The sequence below is a fragment of the Diachasmimorpha longicaudata genome, chromosome 1, assembly GCF_034640455.1.
Source record: "Diachasmimorpha longicaudata isolate KC_UGA_2023 chromosome 1, iyDiaLong2, whole genome shotgun sequence".
NCBI lineage: Eukaryota > Metazoa > Arthropoda > Insecta > Hymenoptera > Braconidae > Diachasmimorpha > Diachasmimorpha longicaudata.
The window spans coordinates 12,897,520-12,920,593 of record NC_087225.1 but is presented as its reverse complement, the minus strand read 5'-3'; the positions used below and the strand labels follow the sequence as shown (position 1 = coordinate 12,920,593).

Genomic DNA, 23,074 nt, shown 5'->3' with positions numbered 1-23,074 from the left:
AGATTGGCGGTTGCAGCGCAGTGAGGAGGTGATCGGTGGAGTGGGCGCGATGTGTATCGGAACGTAACAAAAATTTTTGGTTCCACTGCATTTTTTAATTGGTATTCTGTTGGTAATCATTGATTTTTTATAATCGGAGGACCTTGGAGGATTTCAGTGATGCATCGGGCGTAAATGGGTGTCCTTTGGAGTCTTTAAATTGCTTAATTGTAAACTCTATGAAACAGTAAAGTTTTTTATGTCGTTAGGGCCGATAAACCGCGATTCTAACCTCGCTCCACTCGGGTAAATCGCGGTTCTATAAGGTAAAATAGTCTATGTTATGTGGCTATAAAAGTATCATTTTACTCATGTGATTAGCTATATTCGTCAAATAATACTTTTATCCCCTAATGACATAATCTATTATGTCTAATTTCCTGGATTTTTAATAGCCCTTTGGCTTATAGTCATTAACTTTTTAAAATAACTTGAGATTTGAATCCTGGAGATGTGAGAGATCGATTTGATAACTATTTTGATGAAATCCCCTGTATGTAATTAAATATTCACGGAAACATGTCTGAAAATATTTTCTTTTGATATTATTTATCGTGGGAAAAATTTACTATCCAAGAAAAGTTTCAGAAATGATTGTATGACTTTTAAATATTTATCGGGGATTTGTCTTCACATAAATCTATAAATAAAAATCTAGAAGGAATATTGATGAAAAAATTGAGTATAACACCTTGAATAACGGATTAAAATTGCAATGTGGTGAAAAAAAATTGAGCCGTTAAACTATGACTAGCAATTTATAATTTAAAAAAAAAATGATGGAAGCCTAAGAGTTGATATATTCTCAGCATAATCGTTGCAAGTGAGACCATTAGACCTCACGCAAGTCGTTTTCAGCCGGTTTCTGCACTATAAAGATCTCAAAATGTACTCTTTCCTGAAAATTATGTAATTGCTAGGACCCTCCCACCTCCATAAACATTTCAATTTACAAATCTCCACGTTATAATGGGCTCATTGAATAGCGGGGGAAAATTCCCGATTTAAAATACTACAGAGAAGCTCATTTCATTCTGATAGTTTCCAAGACACGAGAGAAAAACGTTTCAATGGAAAACGTTTTTCTTAATTATCTCAAGAACTCACGATGCAAAAACCATTGTCAGGTAGCAAATGGGGACTGAAATTTTCCTTTAATGATATCAAAGCATTGAAACGATTTCGCAACTATTCGCTTTACCAGTCTAATAAGATCAAGAAAACTATTTGAAATTAAGCTAGAACAGATACAAATAGGTTTTGAGAATTGAATCAAGTTTGAGGTCAAGAATATTTAAATAATAGTTTTACATAACTAACAATAACTAGAACTAAGATAGTTTTTTTAAATTGTCAGGATTTAAAGCTGGAAAAAAGATTTATCGGATTGTTTATTTCGTTCCTTAGAATTTTTAACTATAAAGTTATACAATTACATGAATAGTAAAATAGTAAATGAAAAGAAAAGTGTCGGAGCTTAGAAAAAATTGAGAACTGAATCTTTGTAGTGCATAAGTTATGGGCTGTGAATTATTTTAAAAAATTTAAGTGTCTCCTGGGCAAACGAACACTGAACAATTAACTTTTTTTACGTCCATAGCTTGGGGTGTTTACAACTCATGGTATACTGTAGTTTTTCCTTCATAATATTAACATTTATGCATGAGATAGATTGTTCCCACTTTCTGTCCATTTTTATCATACAGCTGGTTAAAAAATTCGGAACTTAATTACAAATTCTTTGATTTTCAATTTCAGTTGTTCCTGTTCCAAGAATCTCCTCGATTTTTCTACAAAGTGATTCCATCCTAGTATTTCAACAACTATCACTTGAAATTCAAAGTGAAATACCCCAGTGATTCCGTTTGTGATTCCTAAGTGCAGTTAAAAGTGAAGTTCAAGTGATATCCTTGTGCTCAGTGAATTCAGTGCATTTTCATTGGATTACTTCGATCAATTCCAGATTAAGAAGAGGCTGGAGACCCGAGGACACTGGTGAAAGTTGGACAAAGACAGGTGAGAGCTTATTTTTTTATGCTTTTAGAGTATTTTTTAAAACCGATTTACTGTTGTTTCATCGTTTTAAATAAGTTGGGCTCCTATTGGAGTGTAATGAGGATCATTCAGTGGCATTGTTGCGGGTTTTAGCAGGCCATGACGCAGCGCAATATCAAACTACATGATGGTAGGGTGGGGGACGAGGTGACTGCTACCTTTGGCGGAATAACCGGAATTTGTAGTTTTTTTTAGAGGGTTTTTATTTGGTCTGGAGTAAGATGACGCCGCTCTCGTGTGTTAAGATTAGCGTGATTCGAGTTATCGTAATTATCATATCGTTGACAAGTACAGAGACAGGAGGAAAAGAGGGGGAGATGGGGGTTTTATTGGTGGAGGTCAGGCTCAGTAATTAGGGATTTTAATCTTGATTTTGTTGATTTTTTTGGCTCGATTAAGTCACAATTTATTTAATGGTGAAGATGTTCATGTTGATATCATTTTTTTTTTCTTGAGTCAGGTTGGGTTTTGCACTTATTCTTTTTTTGTTGCCAGCGATTATTTTATTTGAATGAAATTGGTAATGTCATGGTAAATAATTGAGACGTGCAAACATATATTTTATGATTTTCGAGTATTTCGAAGGTGGACGGGTGAATGATTGCAGTTTAAATGGGGTTTTTGTATTTGCGTTTGTCGTGACGTGTAATTAGTTGAAAAAATTACTGTAATCAAGGGGAAAAAAGGTTAAAGAGGCTTTTTGTCGTTTGATGATGAATATTTTAGTTGATAATTGAGGTCGAGAGCGGAGAAACAAATTTTGTAAGATCAGTTGGCGGAGAGTGACGGGTGGAGGTTGCTAATGACCAAATTGAAATGGTAAAAAGTCCAGAATTGCATTACGAAAAAGGTTATTAATTTGGTCCCATAATTAAGAGAGTAAAAAAAAATATAAAAAATGTATATATATTTAACGCGAATTTTTAGAATCTCTTACTCGTATGGACCTTGATTGATCGTTAATATCCGTTGATCAGACGGTCCGAGTTACACGAATTGAATTTCATTATTAAAAACATTAATAAACTCATGTCGTTCAGAGCTTACGGGTAATTACGACGAGTTCCTAAAGGGGTACAGCCAAACGAAATAATTTCCATGACGATAATATTTAATTAAATTTTTTTCTTCAATTCTTCCATTAGGATGATTTTTGAAATATATAAATTATCCGAAATTGAAATTGTTAAGCATAAAATATCGGTATAATGAAATTTCTGTGAGACAACTCCCTATTTCTTTACCCTTAAAACCACGAGAAGAAGACTGCACATAGAAAGAAGCCCTTCATCTCCTCCTCCACAAGAAGCTTATACCTTTCTGAGAATGTTAATTGGTCGTTTCTCGAATTACCAACACAGAGGAAGAGAGAGTAAATCTCTCGTTTCACATTTGAGGACAGACAAACGACACAACGCGAGAGAAGATATAAGCAAAAAATAAGGGGAAGAAAAAGCAGGGATGTAGAGGAAAAAAAAATGAAAGAGAAGGGGATCTTCATATCGGGAAGACCATTAACATTGCCAAGGGTAGTCGAGGAGTATATGCACTATCTTCTAACTCCAAGAACTAATGAACCGGCAAAAAGTCCACTAATTACACGAGCACGCACGCGTTTTACTTTCTTCGTGTGTCCAGTTGGAATATATAAGTCTTGTACAAGTTTGAAACATACCGCGTGAGGGGGCCCTTTGCATTTAATGCTGGATTTCAGCTAAAGAGATGATACTCTGCACGCAATGCCTTCCGATAATTTCTGCGTGGGTTATTATTAAATTGTGACATGACAGATATGTTCATGCCCGAGGGCATTTTTAATTGGCGAAGAGTGTCCATTCATCTCTGATATATATATTTTTTTTATTTTATCCTTTGTTTTTTATCATTCATCCATTATTGATGATTTTTCATCGATTGCTTCGACGCATTGGACGATAGTTGCGAGGCATATCTCGTTATATGTAATTTAAGACACCTTCTTCTCTGGGTATTTATGAAAAGTTGGAAAAAATTCAAGGAACGTTCAGAATGGTCCAGAAAATCCATCTCATGCAGATTCATCTCTGATATTTCCGCAAATTTCACTATTTAATAATTTGGCCTTCCATTTCGTAAGACGTTTATGAGCAATGAATGGAACCCATGGATTATAAATCAATGAAATTTTATCTGTAAATTTAAAAACAGAATTCCCAATCAACTTCAATGTCGCTTTGATAAAAATTACTACTGTACTGTCCATGACATTTCAATGTCCATTCTGACGATGCAATCTGCATTCAATTGTTGCACTCAGCTCCCTTCCCACATCCGTTCGAACAGAATCTAAAAAAAATTCAATCAATAATATAGTCGTATAGAGTGAAGAGGATGCCCACTCTCATCTGAAGAAGAATGATTGGATGATTAAATTTTCCGCATGATAAATATGCGAAAATAAACAGTTATAATCTCGAGGAGAATTAGAAAATGCAAAATATTTTCTCTGGAATAAATTTAACGCGACTCATTGTTCAATCAGTTTTGAGATTAGACGGTAACGTAAACGAATTCTAGTGGAGAGAAACTTCACGAAGCGTCAATCTTTTATAGATCGAAGAGATAATTTGAACCCTCATATAAACTAAAATCAACAGATAAACTTTTCAAAACCCTTCCCACCCCATTAATTTAATCAGGAAAGCGTTTTTTTTTATTACTTCAGTATAACAACAGAGAAGCAATTATCTTTATCACGCGGTATCTTAATTTCTCTTCATTAATAATCATCTGCATGCACCGTCGATAGCTGAACTTATCTAGTGAAGCGAGTAATACACACCAGCGGATGGCAATACAGCACCTAACCCCTAGTAAGTCGAGAAGAAGCTGAGAGAAAAAGAAAAAAAAAATCGAGTCCTCATCGGGAATGGCTCGAACGTAGGTGCTACGGTCATTACTGCTCGTTAATCTTCCCATGCGGGACCTTAATAAGCACCTACAACCTTGCTCTCCACCATCTCGTACCTCTTTTCAAACGTTTCTTTCTCACCCACCCTTCATTTCCCCTCTCATCTTCCTCACTATTCTCAGGATTCTTCAGTCTGAAAACTTGAAAAATATAAAAAAAAGCATTTTGGAGATAAAAAAATAGCAGGGGGGGGGGAAGAGAAATTTCAAACAAAAATTCTTAGCATTTTACATGTTATTATCTCACCGCATTCACCCACGTAGTCACCAGAATGCATGTGTATTGGGCCATGGGTGGTTTTGATTTTACACCGTTCTAAAACATGGGGTTTAACAGACCTCTAAAGAAACCCGCAGTTGCACTCTGTTAAATCGTTGAGGATCCTTATTTATTGCATGGCCCAGGCTCATTCTGAAGACCTCCATTTTATTGTTTATTTAATTGATGGGAAAACTGGATGGGATTTTACGGTGGGGTGAAGATTTTTTGGTGATATTTTTAATGCACCATTGAGATTGCCGGTTTCGGGAGACACGGAGAGAATATAAAATATAATAATTACTATGTGAACACAGTAATGGAGGGCTATATCTAACAAAATTAAAAATTTGATTTATTTTGAATGAATTTTTTTTGCTGTCACTGCAGTAACGTACGTCTCATGCTGACAAGCGTCTTTTCATTTATGAGTAAATGAACAGGATATTTTCGAGTTGAAGGGATCGTAATTTCAGGGAACGAATATAGGTCGGAAACAGATATGATGGAATAAATACAGTACACATTTTTTAAATTGTGGGGAACTTTGGCATGTTGAATTGCATTTTTTTACGATCTGAAACTTTGGAAGTTTTTCCCATCTCTTATGTTTTGCTTGACGAAAACAGCAAAAATTACTATGTTGAGTAGTAAAAACTTCAGCGGACGATGAGAGCGTCGATTGTTTAAAATTCTTAGAATTTTCTCCTCTAGTCGATTATGCGATGGACCGGTTGGTGGTTTTAAACATGTGAGGATGGGGAATATTTTTTTTACGGTGAAGTTAAATAGTGTACCTCATGGGAAGTTTATAGCATGAGCTGAAAGTGATCGAATGATTTTTTCATCACAATCTGAAGAGAAGGGATATCTATTCAGAAAATTGTCAAGCATTTCCATTAATTTGTCAGATTCTCTTCATTCTGAATCCTTTTTTACACCTGCAGGATAATAATTTATCTTAATAAAGCCTTCAATGTTTCGGAATAAGTTAATCCTAAAATATGTGCCGCAATCCATTTCATCTTCATACGATTAGTCAACGGGGAAAAAAATACAAAAAAACATTTAAAGACATTTTTTCACTATGAAGCAATAATTTTCATTAATGATACCATCAATTTCTCAACCCACTAAATCACAAAACTCACGCAATCCATTTTATTTTCTTCGCCCTAATCATTACTAAATCACGAATGTCATCTCGCAGAAATTTTCAACTCTCATTTTATTTTGAGCTTCAAGTTGTTTTGCACCTGAAAGACTCCACAGTATTTTATTTCTCTCTGGTCTCATAATTTTTACTGATGAAACCACAATTTTTTTTTTTTTCCACGACTGATAAATCACAAAATATTCCATTGCAATTCATTAAATTCCATTCAGCAACGAGAGAAAAAAAAACCGTTAATTTTACTCTCACATTATTAAACTATTAAATAATTGCGCATGGTCACTGCCCATTCATCTCTTCACATCTCGCATTTCTCCACTCATCCCTTCCTCCATCACCCCCTCCTCACCCCCTCTACAGATAATTTTATTTTATTCCCTCAAACGTTTCGTCTTCCAGAAGCAACTGTAGATACGTCTTCCGTTATATTCAGTGGGATGAAAATTTATCGCATTGCCCACAGGTACGTATTTCATTGTCGAAGGGATGGATCGATATGCTCGATTGCAAGTAAAGCCTTTGAAAACCCAAGGCGTGATACAAAAGCCATGGAGATGCATCTTGAAGAAAATGAAATGAGACCAATGGAAAATAAAACAGAACGGAGGATCAAACAAAGCGAAAATAAAACAAAATACAACCACGATAAACAAAAATAAAAGTAAAATAAAACATTGTAAAAATAAAGCAAATAATAAAAGTGAAGAAGCAAGTAGGATGAGACAGGAGAAAAGACATTGAATGGCATCACGCACACCAGATCCGCGGGAGCGCGTCGAGATGAGATAACGATCGTGCAAGCGGCATAGACATTTTCCACTGAGGGATGTAACCAGGAGAATTAAAAAAAAAAAAAAAAAGTGAATAAGAAAACTAGGAAGAAACACAAGCAAGGACGCACGAGAGAGGAGAAATGGGATAATTGCCGTACTCGCACAGTACCAGTACTTAACTTCTCTCTTCTCTGTTAATCGGCCACGATCGAAGGCCGTTCTCCAGGCCTTCTCTCCTCTACATATTTACCCCCTCCTCCAGTCATTCTGTACCTCCCACACTATTTCCCATCCCACCAATTCACATTTTCATAATGGCTAAAAGCGTCAGCGTTAATTATACGCTCTTGTTATTAATTCAAAAACGCAACTGCCACTTTGGCGTTAGCGCCGGCGTCTTAATTAATTCCAATCACCCTAGAATTATGCAGGGGTTTTTATTTTTCATTTGCGGGTAGAGATGAGTTTCATGTTGGAGGGTTGGGTTTTTAATTTAAGGGAAAAATTGAATTTTGCGAATTTTATTTGCAGAATGCTGGCGGCTGGACAGAGCCCGGCGTCGCCTGTCGGCCTGGTGCCGGCTACGATACAGGGGGCACCCTGTACCCAGTGCAGAGAGCTGTGCTCCACCGGTTATGTGCCCCACTTCTGGCGGTGAGTCTTGATACAATTTTTTTTTATGTGGGTTGGAAGAGGATTCCAGGCGGATGATTTGTGTGGTTGGAGGCATTTGAGGGGCAGAAGTTTTTTTGGATATTATTTGCAGTAATGAAGTTCAAATTTCAGTTGATCTTGCTGCATCAACTGACATTTGAACGAAATATTATTGTGTGATATAAAGTGATTAATAATGTCACTCGGAATGAGCGTTAACGCCATAAAAATATTCTGGGAAAATGACTAGCTCAGGATTTTTTTTTATATAAATGTCCGAAAAATCGGGGAATAGATTTCTAAAAATTAAGAAATCATGCCGTGTTCTCCGGATGCCTGGGCACTTTTCCTTGTATGTGAAATTTCAGCATGCTTGCATGATAAAGAATTAATATTCTATGTATGTGTACCTGCGGAAGTGGCCGCGTGGTTAGAACGCGAGCTGACACGCGGAGGACGTGGGTTGGATCCCACAGTCGGCCAAAATTAGTAACACTCCAATTTCCAGTTTAATCGTCCGAGCGGAAGTTTCACAAGAAATTGAAACTATAACTGATTTGATTACGCCCTTGATTGCGGTTTTTCCTACACTCTCCCACTGACCCCCGCGTTTTCGCGATTCGGCTCGGGGGGGAAACAGAAACACTTTTAATAATCCGATAGATTAGATTCCTCAATTGAACTTGCGATAAATTTTATTTTATTTTTTATAAAACCAACGCCTTTAGTCACAGTTTTCTGAGGAGCTGAAATTATACTTTTTGCTAAAGCAGATCAGGCGGAGAAAAATAATAGAACAATTGGTTCAGGCAAAAGTCACGATTAATTTATTAAATCGATTTGGAAAATTACTTGATTAATTAATGCGTTAGCATCGTAATTTTTCTCGCACGATGTAGGTGAAAATCGCGCAATAGTTCAATGAGTTCAATGACAATCACTTTTTACTCGGGAATATTTCGTTCCTTGTATCGATATTTCTAGAGGGGTCAATTTTCTCTTCACTTTATCCATTTAATTTCGTCCTTCGAGTTTTTTTCACCTCATTCGTGACAATCCGGCACGTGTCATTGAGAGGGGGGGGGGGATTCATGTGGTTTTCCAGGGACTAAACGACTTCACCCACGAGAAATGCACGCCGTAAAACCGCGGGGCGAAGAGGGAGGAAATGGGTGGAAGGGAGAAATCTTAAGAGATGAAAGAAGTGGAAACGACCTCTCAGGTGATGATATCAGGTGACTCGGAATATTTTTACGTTGATCATTGTACCCGGTGCAGGGGGGGGGGGGAATTGTAAGCCGGACGGTAGCTGGTTTACCTGACGATACCTGTTGTACACCTACGTAATCGTTTTGTGAGAATCTAATAAAGTTCGGTTGAGGCTAATAAATTCGAGGATTTAGTGGTGTTCACGATGTGTTCGACAATTCTCAAGTCTTTGAAGTTCCCTTTGTACGCAGATGCATATTTTTTTTAATCCTTTGGGCGTATTATAAAAAAAACATTTAATTCTCGAGATGAGAATTATTCTCGCTTTCTTTTCATCATATTTTAATAGCCAATTCAAAACCAGTTCCTCCCTATCGTAGTGGACATTTATTTCGATGAATCGATTTTAATTTTCAAATTGGGAAGCACTAACGGTGTTTAAGGGAAATTAGTTACACTGGGAGGAGATCTGAGATCACAAAACCAATTTCGTGAGGGAAACGTATCGTCTGTTTAGGTCGAATTGCTTTTCAGAAAGAATTTAAAGGGAATTTAATAAAATGACTTAAGCCCTGGATATTTCCAGGAAAAAAAAATGTTAATTTCATGGGCAATCTGGTAGTAAGTTCCAGAAGAATGACATTTTTATGGACAAAAGGCAATAATGATTTTACAATTTACTGTGAATAATTTAAACTAAAATGACATTTGAATTTGTATTAAGGAAATCATTGAATTCCATATCGTTTGAATTACTTTAATCATTACTTCAATTTTCTCTTTCCACCGATAACCGCAAATGGAGCGATGAGAAATCGATATTATGATTGATATTACATTTTCAATGTATGCCACTTCTCCCCCTTACAAATTATCATTTCGTGTTGATATTCAATGGGAAACATTTTTTGGTCAATTACGAAATATAATGGGGCTTTTTCATTGCCATTGGTGGATTTATTTTCAACGTGAGAAAATGAGACAATCAGATAAAACTTCTTACAGCCTTCAAATGAAACATATCGTTGTCTGTAATGTTCGCTGAAATCGCTTCTTCTCCTTTAAGAAAAAGCCGAGAGAATGCTGTAGGTGTTTGGGGGCATTGGCAGACACTTTACTGTCCACTCGAGACTCATTTTACCTCAGCAAGTGTCACGTTACCACTGATTCAACAGTGAGGCAATAATAGAGAATCCCCATGACGCACTGAATCTAGAAGGATTATAAATCATCCAAGACGTTGTCATAGACCGTGTAAAAGTATTATTTCAGCGATTTCATTAATTACGAGACAAGTTGTCGTCTGGATCTCAATGGGAAGATTAATGTTTTGTGGATAAATACGTTTGACACTTATTATGAGCCATGTTGGCTGTACAAATGATGGATTTAATTTTAGAAAAATTTAATCAGGTAGAACAGGTAGTTTAGGATTATCCGAATGGTTTACATGATTTTTAATATTGTTAGGAGTAACATTTCAAAGATTGGTGTGAGATTTGAAGGCGAGGTATCGTGGACTGTTGAGCAACTGTTTTCGGAGGTTTATGATGTGGAAAAAATTTATTGAATGAATTATATCAGATCACGGTAATTGGAGAAAGCAGTTTCTTCAGGTATTTGACGAGTTATGCATAGTATATAGTTTAAGAAATGAAAGAATAAGGCAACGGATCAGAGAGATGTGTCAAATAAATATTTATTGAATCGATTTTTTAACGGAAATTATTATTTTTTTTGAGTTGAACATGAATCATTGTAATCTACAACGCTAGCACTAGAGTTCTGTTGAACAACGTCTTTCAAGACGTTTTTCGGATGGATTATTGTCACAATTGAACGTATTCACTTTATCGTTTTTATAAAAATGGTGGCATTATCTCACGCTCCGTCAGAAATTATGTAGAAATTGAATGAGCATCGGTAAAATATCAAAGGAAAGTTGCTTTTGCATTTCAGAAAATTGTTTACCAAGAATATCTTTCAGATTTTCTTTAAAATCATGGGTTACAGCATGAATTGCAATACAGACATGATAAAATATGTCAACTCATCGTGTTTCACAGCTTTAGTACAGGTTTTAAGAAAAATATATTGTGGAATTTTAGTACTCCGAAGACTTCGTAAAAAATACTTGCGTGAGGGCTAAGGAGGTCAATTGCACATGACTACAGTTAAAATATGTCTCTTAATGAATATTAATTATTCTTTTTCTGCAATTACAAATGACTGGGGGAAATTATATTTCTTGAAATGTTCACGCAAGTCATTATTTTCATTAAATTTTCTTGTCACTACATACATACGAAGTTAGTATACAATATTTTTTGCAGAGCGTGAGGAAAAAAAAAATAGTTATGTATTCAGAGCTTTCGAGGATTTTTGAATTTTAAGTTTTTCCTTCAAAATCCTTGTTTTTTATTCTCTCTGGCCCGGTCATAAATATCACAAGACTTGAGGGACTATTATTCATTGAAAAGGATTAACATCTGTTGAAAATTGTGTCGTGGAAAAATCCTCAAGGCCCACCTATTTTCACCCGCGGTTCAACATTCCAAATACCATTCTCGGATATCCATCATCTGTCGTATTATCGCTACAATCATATTCACCGGCTTTAACCCATCTCACGCACGTAATTTTTGCCCTTTTTACCCCATAAACCTCCCAAGAATGGTACCTCCTCTAAATCCACATAATCACACGCACTCAGCCAAATCTCCTCACCCCAACATACCACAATTTTCATAATTCATAAATTCTTTAAAAAAACGTTATAAGCTCCTTCTAATTAAACTTCACCAGAAAAAAAAAATTATTAATTAAACTCTGCGGTAAAAATCCCCCACAAAAAATTCCAAATAAAGTGTTGAAATCGATGGACCGTATCTCGAAACCCACACCACGTTGTACCTTCACCTTCCTCCCAACGTGTCTGTTCTCTCCCTTTTCCAAGGTCCGTGGTAATCGCTGGATACGAGGCCACGTTCTCTCCAAATAAAAACCCTGCAACTATCTCATCTCCCCCTGCCTCCCTCCCTTAAAAAAAAGTCGAACAAAACTCGAGAAATCAAGAGCAGGAGAGAGTGAGTGAGCGAGAGACGGAATCGATACGAGTGAAAAGACGTTCGTATCAGCAATTCAGGTGAAAAACAGAGATGGATATAGTGACCAATAACAACAACTTTTGAGGTACGAAGTAAAATAAAAGTAAAACAGAAGGATCAAAGGGCGAAATAAAAAATAAACTGTAAAACCGTAAGAAAAGGATGAGCGAATGGTAAGAGGAGTAGGAGCGATCGTTTCCCAGGAGGTTGTAAGGTCAAATCTCGAGTGTGGCGTGTGCGTGTGACGGAGAGATGAATGAAAAAGTGTAAAAAAGGTATAGATGGAGAGTTGAAAATTGTGGTGAAAAAAATATAAAAGTAGGGGAGGGGGAGAGAGAGGAGGAGGCTTCCACGACGAATCGCTGGAGCCTCATGCGAGAAAGGTACAGCCAGACGGATGAGCTCTGTAATTAACATACCAAACCTCCCTGTACTGGAAATATACTTGTACAGCTCCTCTTCTTCTTGGAGATCTACCAGTCTATCTCTTGGGGGCTCTTTGATATGATGCCTTTTGGGTATAGGACAGCTTTTCACTTCAAATTGAGAACGACACGGCGGTATATTGTCGGGGAGAAGTCGAAGGGAACGAGAAAATGGAAATGTTTTGAGGTGCATTGTTACAGTGAAGGTATCTGGAGAGGTTTTCAGCTGTTTTGGGGGGAGTTTGACGCTTTTGATATTTGATGGGAGGGGGAGTTACTTTGTCAGGAATGGGGGAATTTTTTTACGTATCGGATGAGTGAACGAGTCTAGGTAAATTGGGAGATTTTTAGTTGTCGAGAATTTAGGGCTCTGTTGGAATTTTTTAGGTTCTTTTTTTTTTGGAGCACTTCAGTCGCGAATGTTGGCAGACTTTGTTGGGAGAACTATGTTTCATACTAGAACGATGGTCATTAGTTTGATTGCGTGAAGGGTTCATTCGGTTATTTGATCGAATGGTGGTCTGTTTAAATATTCAAATAATTCGATTAATTGGATGAACTCGAATGAGTTTACAATTTGCAATTCAGTATTATGCAATTATTTATTCAAGCATTTCACTTCCGCTCATCGACTATTCACACAACTCTATTAAATAAATTGACTGAAGTTGAAAAAATTTTTATGGTTCGTGCCCCGGTCTATGTAACCAACAATTTTCTTTTTTCTCGAAAAAATTGTGATCACCATCTCCTCTCTTTCACTCCTTCCTGTATTCATCGGGAGCATTTTAATCTTCGATATCTCCTCGAGTGGTTAACTAGAGTGCAGTGCCTATACACTCGAGTACAGCTGACTCTGGTGATGCTCAAGAGCATCCAGATGCCATCGCCTTCTTTCTCAGTATAACAATTCTCCTTTTTTCGGATATTTTTGCTCACGAGTTTTTGTGAATTTAAGTCAGGCTGTGTAATAAGACCGTGGTGAATTGCTGGACATCATCTAGTCTCCGGGTGCGGCTTTTCGACCATCTTGTTGGTTACAAGTATTGGCATGGAGGTGAGTGCCTCCCATGCAGGGAATCGAGGGAAAGAAAGAATGTCGTTTGTGTTTCGGACCCGACAAAAACCAGAACCCCTCTCTCTTCTTTTCCTCTTTGCCGAGGATACTTTGATCCAGAGAATAAGATGGCGAGAGGAAGGGGGAGATGAGGCGAAAGGTAGTGCTTTTATATCGGGTGGTACCTCAACAGCTTTTGGGAAGAGGAAAAAAAAATGAGTGGAGACAAAGAGAAATAAACTAGGGTAGAATGAGAATGTTTGAGATGAAGAATTCTTGGTTAATTGTTGAAGAATAATGAGCTTGACATTTGAAGTTGGTTTTGTGGCCCATTCTGAGTGGAATAAAATTGGGAGAAACTGTTTCTTGTTTTTAGCAAAAATCTTTGAGAGGTCAATCGTGTTTGAATTCCTTGCGACATAATTCTGATTATCTCGAGAATTTTTTCCCGAAATTTAACGTTTTCACGATCGACTGCGTTCATGTAAAACTCAGGAAGTAGCTTAAGCTTTAAAATGAGATCAGGTCCATCCGACTTGTACCATTTTCTCAGACGATCTTTACGACTCAAAAAGGTCCGTTTCAGCCCGGTTACTGGTATATTAGGGTTTTAAATGAAAACCGTAAGGAAATGGTGGCAATAAATAGATAAAACGGTTTGACGTGCACAGCTTTTGAGAGTTTGAGAACTTTTCCATATGAATTCTGAGATTTTTGAGGTTGTTACTGTTAAAAGGATGAAGGATAGTTGTAAAAATTAGATAAAAGATAGTTATAAAAGGTTGCGGTTGCTGCTACGATTGATTCTTGAAAAAATTCCCAAAATTCTTTTTTTGTAGAACTGACATCCGGACGGGTAATAAAAAAAATCATTCAGGTTGACAGATAAAGCCAACAAAAATATTCTCAAGCTCTCCAAATAAGTTATGAAAATATCTCGTTTTATGCTACAATAAAACGATATTTTTCATCTGTAATAAATTGCCGGTGATGAATATTCTCTTCTCCACCATAAACACAACACAAAATCACCATAAAAAAGCATTCAATAACCTAAAGAAACATGTCAGCCCCTCGGTCAGAGAAATAGTCTTGCGATAAAAAAAAAAAGTTTCGATTTTTCGATGACGTAAAATCGCCAAAATGTCCCGCATAACCAGTATCTTTATCCTTGGACGTTTCATGCGATCACCGAGAATAAATATCGAGTCATCTGTTTGCGTTACCCCATATACACTCACAAAGGCCTACAACAATCTCCTACAAGCATACGTATCGACAAAACTCTTTGAAGGGCCCTCTCTGCTGCGTTCCTCACAACTCTTTACGAGACAGCAAACCGCCCCGTGGTCCGTTAATTAGCCTGCGGGTGGATTTTTATTCTTCTCATTCTCCTTTTCCCCCAATCTATATTTCGTTGATCATATGCGGCCGGGATAAAAGGACAAAAAATGGTGATAAAGAGGGGAAAATTATCCGTAACAAGAATGCAGGGAGATAGAGCTAGTTGAAAAGAAAAAAAGTATATATATATATATGTAATCGGTTGAGATTTTTCGTGTGTTTGGAGGACGGCAAGAAACGAGAGAGGGATACTGTGGGAATCGTAAATTTTATTGATGCCAAGCGTTTTCTCGTCCGGAGGGACGCATTCCTGGGATCGCCAGCCGAGTGGGCCTATCGGTGCTTCAGCAACAAGTGTAACGTTGTCGCGACGAGGCTCTCGGGATTTAAAAAAAAATGGTAAAAATCAAGGAATAAGGATAAAAGGGGAATTCAATCTTCCTTAAACATTCGTACGTTACGTTAAATCAAACAGAAGAGAACACAGGAGGAATAGTTTAACGGTAAAACTATTTCTACGTGTGGTGGAGTGATACGTGGTTTTCTTTTATGTGCTAGCTCGAGCTCAACTCGAGGTACGTGCCGATGGCCACCGGGAAACCCCAATCAAGGGGTCGAGGTAGGATAAATAGGAGGGAGGTGAACGTGATGATGTGGAGACCAGGGACGAGGATGATTTTATGTCTCTTCGGGATTTTCGGACTTTTGTTTATGGATTGGGTTATTGATTTAGTGATTGCCGGGCGTGGTGGGTATTTAAGAGCCTGAATGGGGATAATTAATTTTTTTTTAGGGGGAGGGTAGGGGTTTAGGGACTATTGACTTTAGTTGTGAAACTTGCGGTTTGACGGATATCGAAAGTATTTTTATGCGGTATTTTTTGGGGGTATTAAAAAGGGTTTAAGAGGTACTTGGGGAATAATGTGAGTGGAATTTTGGAGCCGATAGTGGTTAATAATCATTTGGGTTTTAATTACCTGAGATTGATAAAAATTCTGCAAAGTATCGTTTGACTTTCATAACTCGTTAAAATTAAGGGGGGTGAGTTCTATAAAAAATGGAAAGATTTATTGATAAATTGATTTCTTCAAATAGAAAAATAATTTTTAATTGATGAATGGAAACGTAAATCTTCAGTGATAAAACGTCTATCGTGTATTTGAGTGGAAAATCTTGTTCATTTTGAGTTATCTCGGCTTGTGATAAAGAACCTAGAGTTCACAGCTAACAATACATCAGGCTAATTACCAAATTTATAAGGCTTTTTTGCCAATTAAAAAAAAAATCCACCAACCACGTTCCTCCACACATTCTTTCTTTTTCTGTTCCATTCTTTCCCGCACTTGGAACACGCTGTTTACGCAGGTTATACAGTCGCTCGTTTGTCAAGCGTTAAACACTCTCTGTGCCCTCTAAAAGGGGGTGTCAAGAGTGAGGGGGCGGGTAAGGGGGGTGGGTGGGTGATAGGAGAGGGGTAGAGAGGTGAAATTCCCCTTTCGAGTCCCTCTGTTATATCTCACCCTATCGCAAACCCCAGTGGCGATACGCGGCCGCGCCTCTTGATTAACGAGACATCACCCCACACATATCCGCGGGCTTTCAGCTGGCCCTATACATTCAATACCTCACTCTGGATATAGGTGTATTGTTGCATCCGCTTGTTTACTGCATATTGCATCGAATACTTCTCAAAATCACATTCCAACAATTTTACGAGAACATTTTACCCTGTGAAATAATATATATCTCTGGGAGCGTAAATACAAATTTTGAAATATTCGTTAATAACTCATGTTTTATTTTACACTAAAAAAAATTGGGTAAATCAAAAAAAAATTTATTTCACCGCACATAACGCGCTGCCTTTTATCCCTTTGTGAGTCCATCGGACATACGAAACCATCTTTTTGACTCAAATTTCTCACCCAAAAGCTCCCCAAATATCTCCTCATAAAATGATTCATTACCGACTAAATTTCAAAATTACCAAAACGAGATAAGCCCAGCGGCAACGAAAAATCTCCCGTTGAATTCTTCTGTAAAATATTTCTTTAAAAATGCAGAAACTGCAGTGACATTCGCGAAAACACATGCCATTAATCTCTCCCATCGTCCAAAAATCATGTAGATTTTTATCCCATGTACCGGCACCCCCTCTAAATAAACTTCAAAAATTTCGTAAATTTCTTCAGGCATTTTTACGGCTGCACTGAAATCCTAACCTAAAAATAAATAATTCTCATGAAAAATCCACTAGGAATATATATTCAGTACACTGTCTAGCACAGTTGGAATTCACTGGCGCATTCCAGCCCGCTGTCCAAAGGCCAATAGCCGTTGGTGGGCAAGGTGGCCGCATAAATTAACATAAAATCATGTATACTTCGCGTGCCCCTTCATATCTTTATCTTCAGTACATCCATGGAGTTCTCTTGTCGTGGCCAATGTACACTATCACTATCACTTTTCACTTTATCCCCAATAGAAACATCCCCGTCACGTTTGGAGCCTCTTCCTCCCCCGCCCTTCCAATATTCGTGTCCTTTGATGACTGTCATTCAGCAATGGCCAATAGAAATGGGCAGACACCCAAAGCTGGTGGGCTTAAATCTCGCTATGCAACCCAGGGAGGACATTGAGGGGTCAGTGTTTATGTATTGGAGTGAGGGCAATCGATCGGTATCTGGCAACCCCATCCGTGAATTCATCGGTTTAATGCTCGAGACGCGGAGGAGGTGGATGGGAGGACACGTGGGGCTGCTTTTGTGCACATATGCGTGTGTTTCACATGCCTCAATGTTAATCGATAGCGAGAGATAAGCTCGATAAACTATTCGCTGGAGCTCGAGAGGAAATTACTTTTGATTTTTATCACCGTGGGGGTTAAGAGATTATTCCATTGTATATTTGTGGAGTATCTTGGGAGGAAATGGGAGGGAATTGATGAGACTGGGCTTGTTTGGGGAAGGAAACCATTAATTTTGGACTGATTACTTTTTGATTATGGAATGTAAACATTGGGAGACCTTTTGAGTACTTGGATTTTCGCGGTTATATCGGTCAAGTCGTGAGAAACAGACTTCGGCCATTTTTCTTTAGTTGTCAGTGATGCAGAAAAAATATTGGAAGTTGGGAATTTACTCAGCTGTGAAATAGGGATTTTGATATTTCTTCAGAAAATAACTCGTTAGTGATGATGAGTCGAGGGGTTTTATCTGTTGGATTCCGGTTTCGGAGAAATCTACTTTTCCGCTAAGATCGTTATTCCTTCAAGATCCACCGCTATTTCTTTCATGAAATGTGTTATGGAGAAATAATAGGGTTCTTAATATGCTCAAACATTAATTAGGATAAATTTAATATGTTGGTCTGTTATTTCTGAAACATGCAACATTTTCATGTTCAATTTTCCAGCAGATACTGCTTCCGCGAACTTACTAAATTAATCCGGAATTCCATGAGTGGTTGAGTCTAAAATTGAATTCGCCGTAGCGAAATGGTAAATCGAGATAAGTCGATGTATCCTCGCGTTCTGAGCAATAGTAGAAAATCTAAGGAAGATAGTGGATTTTTCGTATTTCCATTTATTGTAGCACTCGACTGGTTCCTCAAAAAAGGTCTTTTAAATTTTTCAATGAATCAACGTATTTTTGTTAATGAAATTCCACTCCTGCAATGACGGCTGCCAAATGTTCGCAAAATCCATAAAACCGAATTTCCCCTCTACTTTGTTCTGCATTCCCCCTCGACCAATCCCTCCGTCAGGCCACAATAAACCCACAAAAAACATCGTCAGGCTGGTCTTGATGATGACTCCATCCACGCTTCGACGAGTGACAGAAGTATAAAGGGGTATGTACCAGGATAGGGCTCGAATAAGTCACAGGCACGACGTCATTATCCGGTACGTTAATCTTAACGTCGGGGGTACAAGGTAGTATGGCACGCCGATGGGTGGTTGTCATTTTTCCTCGCAATCCAACCACAGCAGTTACACACCACCGATGACGCTGACTGGAGCATAAACTCTCTCTTTTCCCCCCCTCACTTCGTCTTTGAGAGGTTTGAAATTAACCTTCAGTAGCGAGAGATAGTCACATACGATGTGGACCCCTTGTCCTGGGGAATAGTCATCAAGAGAATGAATCTGTAGTGTGTAGCTGCTTCTCCCATCCCTCCCTCCCCTGGTGTACGCACTTCCTTTGGGTTTCAATATTTTATGATGATCATTTTTCAGTGGGATGAAAATTCATTCATTCACTCACGTACTTGCGGTTGAGTTTATGGATGTCATGGAGAAAATCGTTAATGAGTGAGGAGCTTAATAAGCCACTGAGTTGATGATAATGATGATGGTGATGAGGGCAGGGGTGGGATGTAAAGGGGAGTAAGAAAAATTGAATTTTTTAGTTTAATTACTGTGGATAATTCAGGGGATTCCAGTGGGATGGTTCATTAATTAAATGGATTAGCGGTAACTATAGGTTCTAGGACGTTTCGACACAGCGGGAAAGATTTTCTTGAGATGGGAATATCTATCTGGATTCAGGCGGAAAAAGTTCAGTGAGAACTTGATGAGATGAACGGTTTTAAATGGGGTCGTTAAAACGATAGAAAAATTTAACTCGTAGGGGGGTAACATAATTTCAGAACTGTAGCAAAAGTGAGTTTCAATAATGATCTATCACAATAGTTTGGGAAATTTTTTTTTTGAGAAGTAATTACACACAATTGAGGGAAAAATTTCTTGCTGAAAGCTGTGATAAAATTATATTTTTATGCTCATGTCCAAACCACCATTAACATTAAATGTGTAACGATTAGTGAGCTTAATTAATGTCCAATCAAAATTAATTGAAATTACCTTTTAAATCATTTAATAATCCAATCAACTCCTGATGATGGTGAAAATTTATGCGCTCAACCAGTGAGTGACGCCTCCTGCAATTCATAAATAAGATACAAAAAAATGGTAGAAAATTAATTTATTTTCGTATGCACTTGTGCTGAGTGCATAAATGCAACAAAGAGGGACATTAATGACTGAAAGGATTGAGGAGTTGAGGAGGTAATAATTTTGATCATACTGACGTTTTCTGCCTAAACATAGAAATAAATTAGGAGTAAGTGGAGCTTGAATAAAAGCCCTCATATTTAACAACACCGATTTAATGATTTTATTGTTCAGGAGGCTTTCTAACTTTTAATAGCATTACTTAATAGTTAACGAATGACATTAATAGTTACGAAGTCTCATTAAGAGTAATGAAATCCTTCTACGTTCACTATTAGTGTACAAGAAAAAAAAAATTAATGAATCGACGAATCCGATTTGACATGAACAGGACAGCATCATGTCCGTTTCAACTAAAAACTCTTCATTCCTGGGACAGATACACAATTACCCGAGACATCACATTTTCTTTTCGCGGAAAGCTGGTGAAGCGTGACTTCAATCTGTCACTACATCTCAACCATTCAATGGTCTCTATGGTGTGTGATGCAAAAAAATATGAAAAAATATTTTAGTTCAACAAATGTAATATTTTCCCCGATAACTTCGTTATTTACTTCCGGATGGAATGGCGACCTCACTATATTTCAAATTGCCTTAAATTATTCACTAACAATAAATAATTGCTAGGGTATATATTTATTCCGTGAACTATAGGAATTTAATTTCCAGACGTGTTTACAATTCCCAAAAAATACATCCCCTTCTTTTACCCCCTATTTCACAGGATTTTGCAGTTTCCATTCCGGTAGTCACTAATCCAAAAATGATGAGAACTGTCATCACCACAATAATCTCCCCCACCTAATGACACCGAAAAAAATGCAGGTGTGACACAAAAAAATGCATTCCACTGCAATCCCCCTCCCCTCCTCCCTCTCCGAAAAATGATATCGCGAGTAAAATGAAGTATACCAACCTCGAGTGGGGGTGGAAAATTAAATGGGGCAGACTCTTGATTAGTTTGGGTGAGGCTCTCCACCCCATCGGTGCTGCTAGCTCCCACGGTTAATCCAGCATTATGAATATTTCCTTCCACCGTTCTTCCGCTCAAGGGACCAACGACCCCTTCCGCCATTTCATCTCCACAATTTTAATCTCTTTTTTTTTTTCCCCGTCAAACTCCTCTCAATTCTCGGAATCATCTCACGAATCGTATTTGGGCAGTTTCATGGAATTAGAAAGGGGAGGGAGGAGGGTGGATTGGTGATCAAGGGGAGGTCCGAGACGGTGGAATAGGATGTGAAAAGGTATCCTGGGGACGTTTATGACGGAGTCTGCCACTGAATTACGATCTCAATGCTGCAATAAGTGCTCTTAGTGGATACTGTTTCGTGGCTTTTCTTTCTTTTCCTCTTCATATTCTTTTCTTTATGATTTTCTTTTTCCTCTCTCCCTCGTCTTTTAACTACTGTGTTGGCAACAGTGGGATGGCCCTTATCATGAAATTTACGCGATCCACACGCCCGGTGTGGCCAGGGAGAAATATTATTTAATTAACGATAGAGAAGCCCATGGACTCCTGGAACTTGGGACCTTGGGATGTCCGACCAACCTCACCAGCTACCGTGAAAGTCGTAAATAAAAAGTGGTATTTCCTCTTGAGCCTTACGTGGGCTCTATAGACATCGTTGGGCGGTTTTTGCTTTGCTCTTATTTATTTTCGTTGAGGGGTTTTTGTTGAGTTTGGCGGATCGGGAGTCATTCTCACTGTCGTCCTGGTTCAGGTTTAGATGAAGAGGGTCGGCGGGGTGGGCGGGGAGGGGCAGGAGGATGGGAAAGGCGATGCTTTCTGGAGTAGTGATGGATAATTAATTCGGGGGTTTTGGGGGATTTGAGGATTTAGGAGAATACAGAATTGAATTTAATGAATTTCTTTCAGGATATTTGTGTTGAAAGGTGGGTTGAGATTCATTTGTGTGTTTTTCATTGTAAGAAAATATATTTCGCATTTGGCAGTTCTTGTTAGTTCGTGTTAGCTTGAAAAAGGTGATAATGTTTGGGAGAATGTACACTTTTTGAGGATGGACTGTGTATGGGTGCTGGCTTCTGGTGGAGATGGTGATAGCCTTGGCGGTGCCAACATCAAAGGCGATTAGTTATCCATTGGTGTAATTTATGTATCGTGAGAATAGGATCATTAGAATAATGGCCAAACACACGAATGTTTCGTCATCAATTTGCGATTATCTTGGGAATGAGTGATTTTCGGACGAAATGATAGGTTTTTTCGAGGAATGACAAACACTTTCATGCGATTGGTCTTTGGTTACACTTCATGCAACCATTCATTACTGAGATAATTCAAAAATAATGAGGGACTTCCCAGCGTCTGAACACATCAAATGTGAACGTATCTGCTGTTAATTTTATTTTGGAAAAAATTTTTTCTTCATTTATAAATATAGTAAATGATTAATCTTCCATTCTGGCATTATTTGTGTTATCAACAAAATACCAGTATCTCATTTGATGATGGTAGATATGGAGAGTTGAGATTCATCAAGAAGAGTTCCTCACTTTTGCGTGTTCAAAAATTCTATAATAATGGAGTGTAACGGTGCTTTCATCGGTATAAACCAACAGTAATCAAAATATATTTTACTCCGTTTATTCTGTTCCAGAACATCCCTCCACATATCTCATCCATGAGGTTTCCCCCATAACATCAATCAGATACGCTTTTTTTCATTCAGAAATGGTAATGACACTGGTCGATTAACCTCTCGAGTTTCCGTTAAACTTCAAGAATTGAGATAAATAAAATAATTTTTAGTCTTGTAAAAAGTACATTAGATGATCCTTCACTGCTTTAATATCTCCATCGTGAGAAAGGCCATTTCTCATCAATTTTTTCCCACCATAATGACTCCTCCGCAAAAGCCTCCCTCTCTCCTCTTCGCTCAACTAACAAATAAAAAAACTTGAAAAACCTAAAAATGCACATTATCATTACTTCCACTAGAACAGCTCTTCAGCACTGCTCGATTAGTCCCTGCGGTGAATTCAAGTTTC

At 37.8% G+C, this 23,074-nt stretch overlaps 1 protein-coding gene across 5 annotated transcripts in view; it reads left to right on the top strand.

Moving 5' to 3' along the window:
• Positions 1 to 23,074, top strand: part of LOC135168056 (protein espinas-like) — a 97,957-nt gene that overhangs the window by 3,420 nt on the left and 71,463 nt on the right. For 4 of the 5 annotated variants that reach the window (XM_064131930.1, XM_064131919.1, XM_064131947.1 and 1 more), the window contains 2 exons: positions 1,798 to 2,055; positions 7,781 to 7,903. In XM_064131930.1, coding sequence (XP_063988000.1) covers positions 7,782 to 7,903 — 122 coding nt within the window. In that variant the 5' untranslated portion in view covers positions 1,798 to 2,055; position 7,781. Of the gene's footprint in view, positions 1 to 134; positions 306 to 1,797; positions 2,056 to 7,780; positions 7,904 to 23,074 lie in introns of those variants that run through there. The other variant, XM_064131939.1, reaches the window with a different exon arrangement.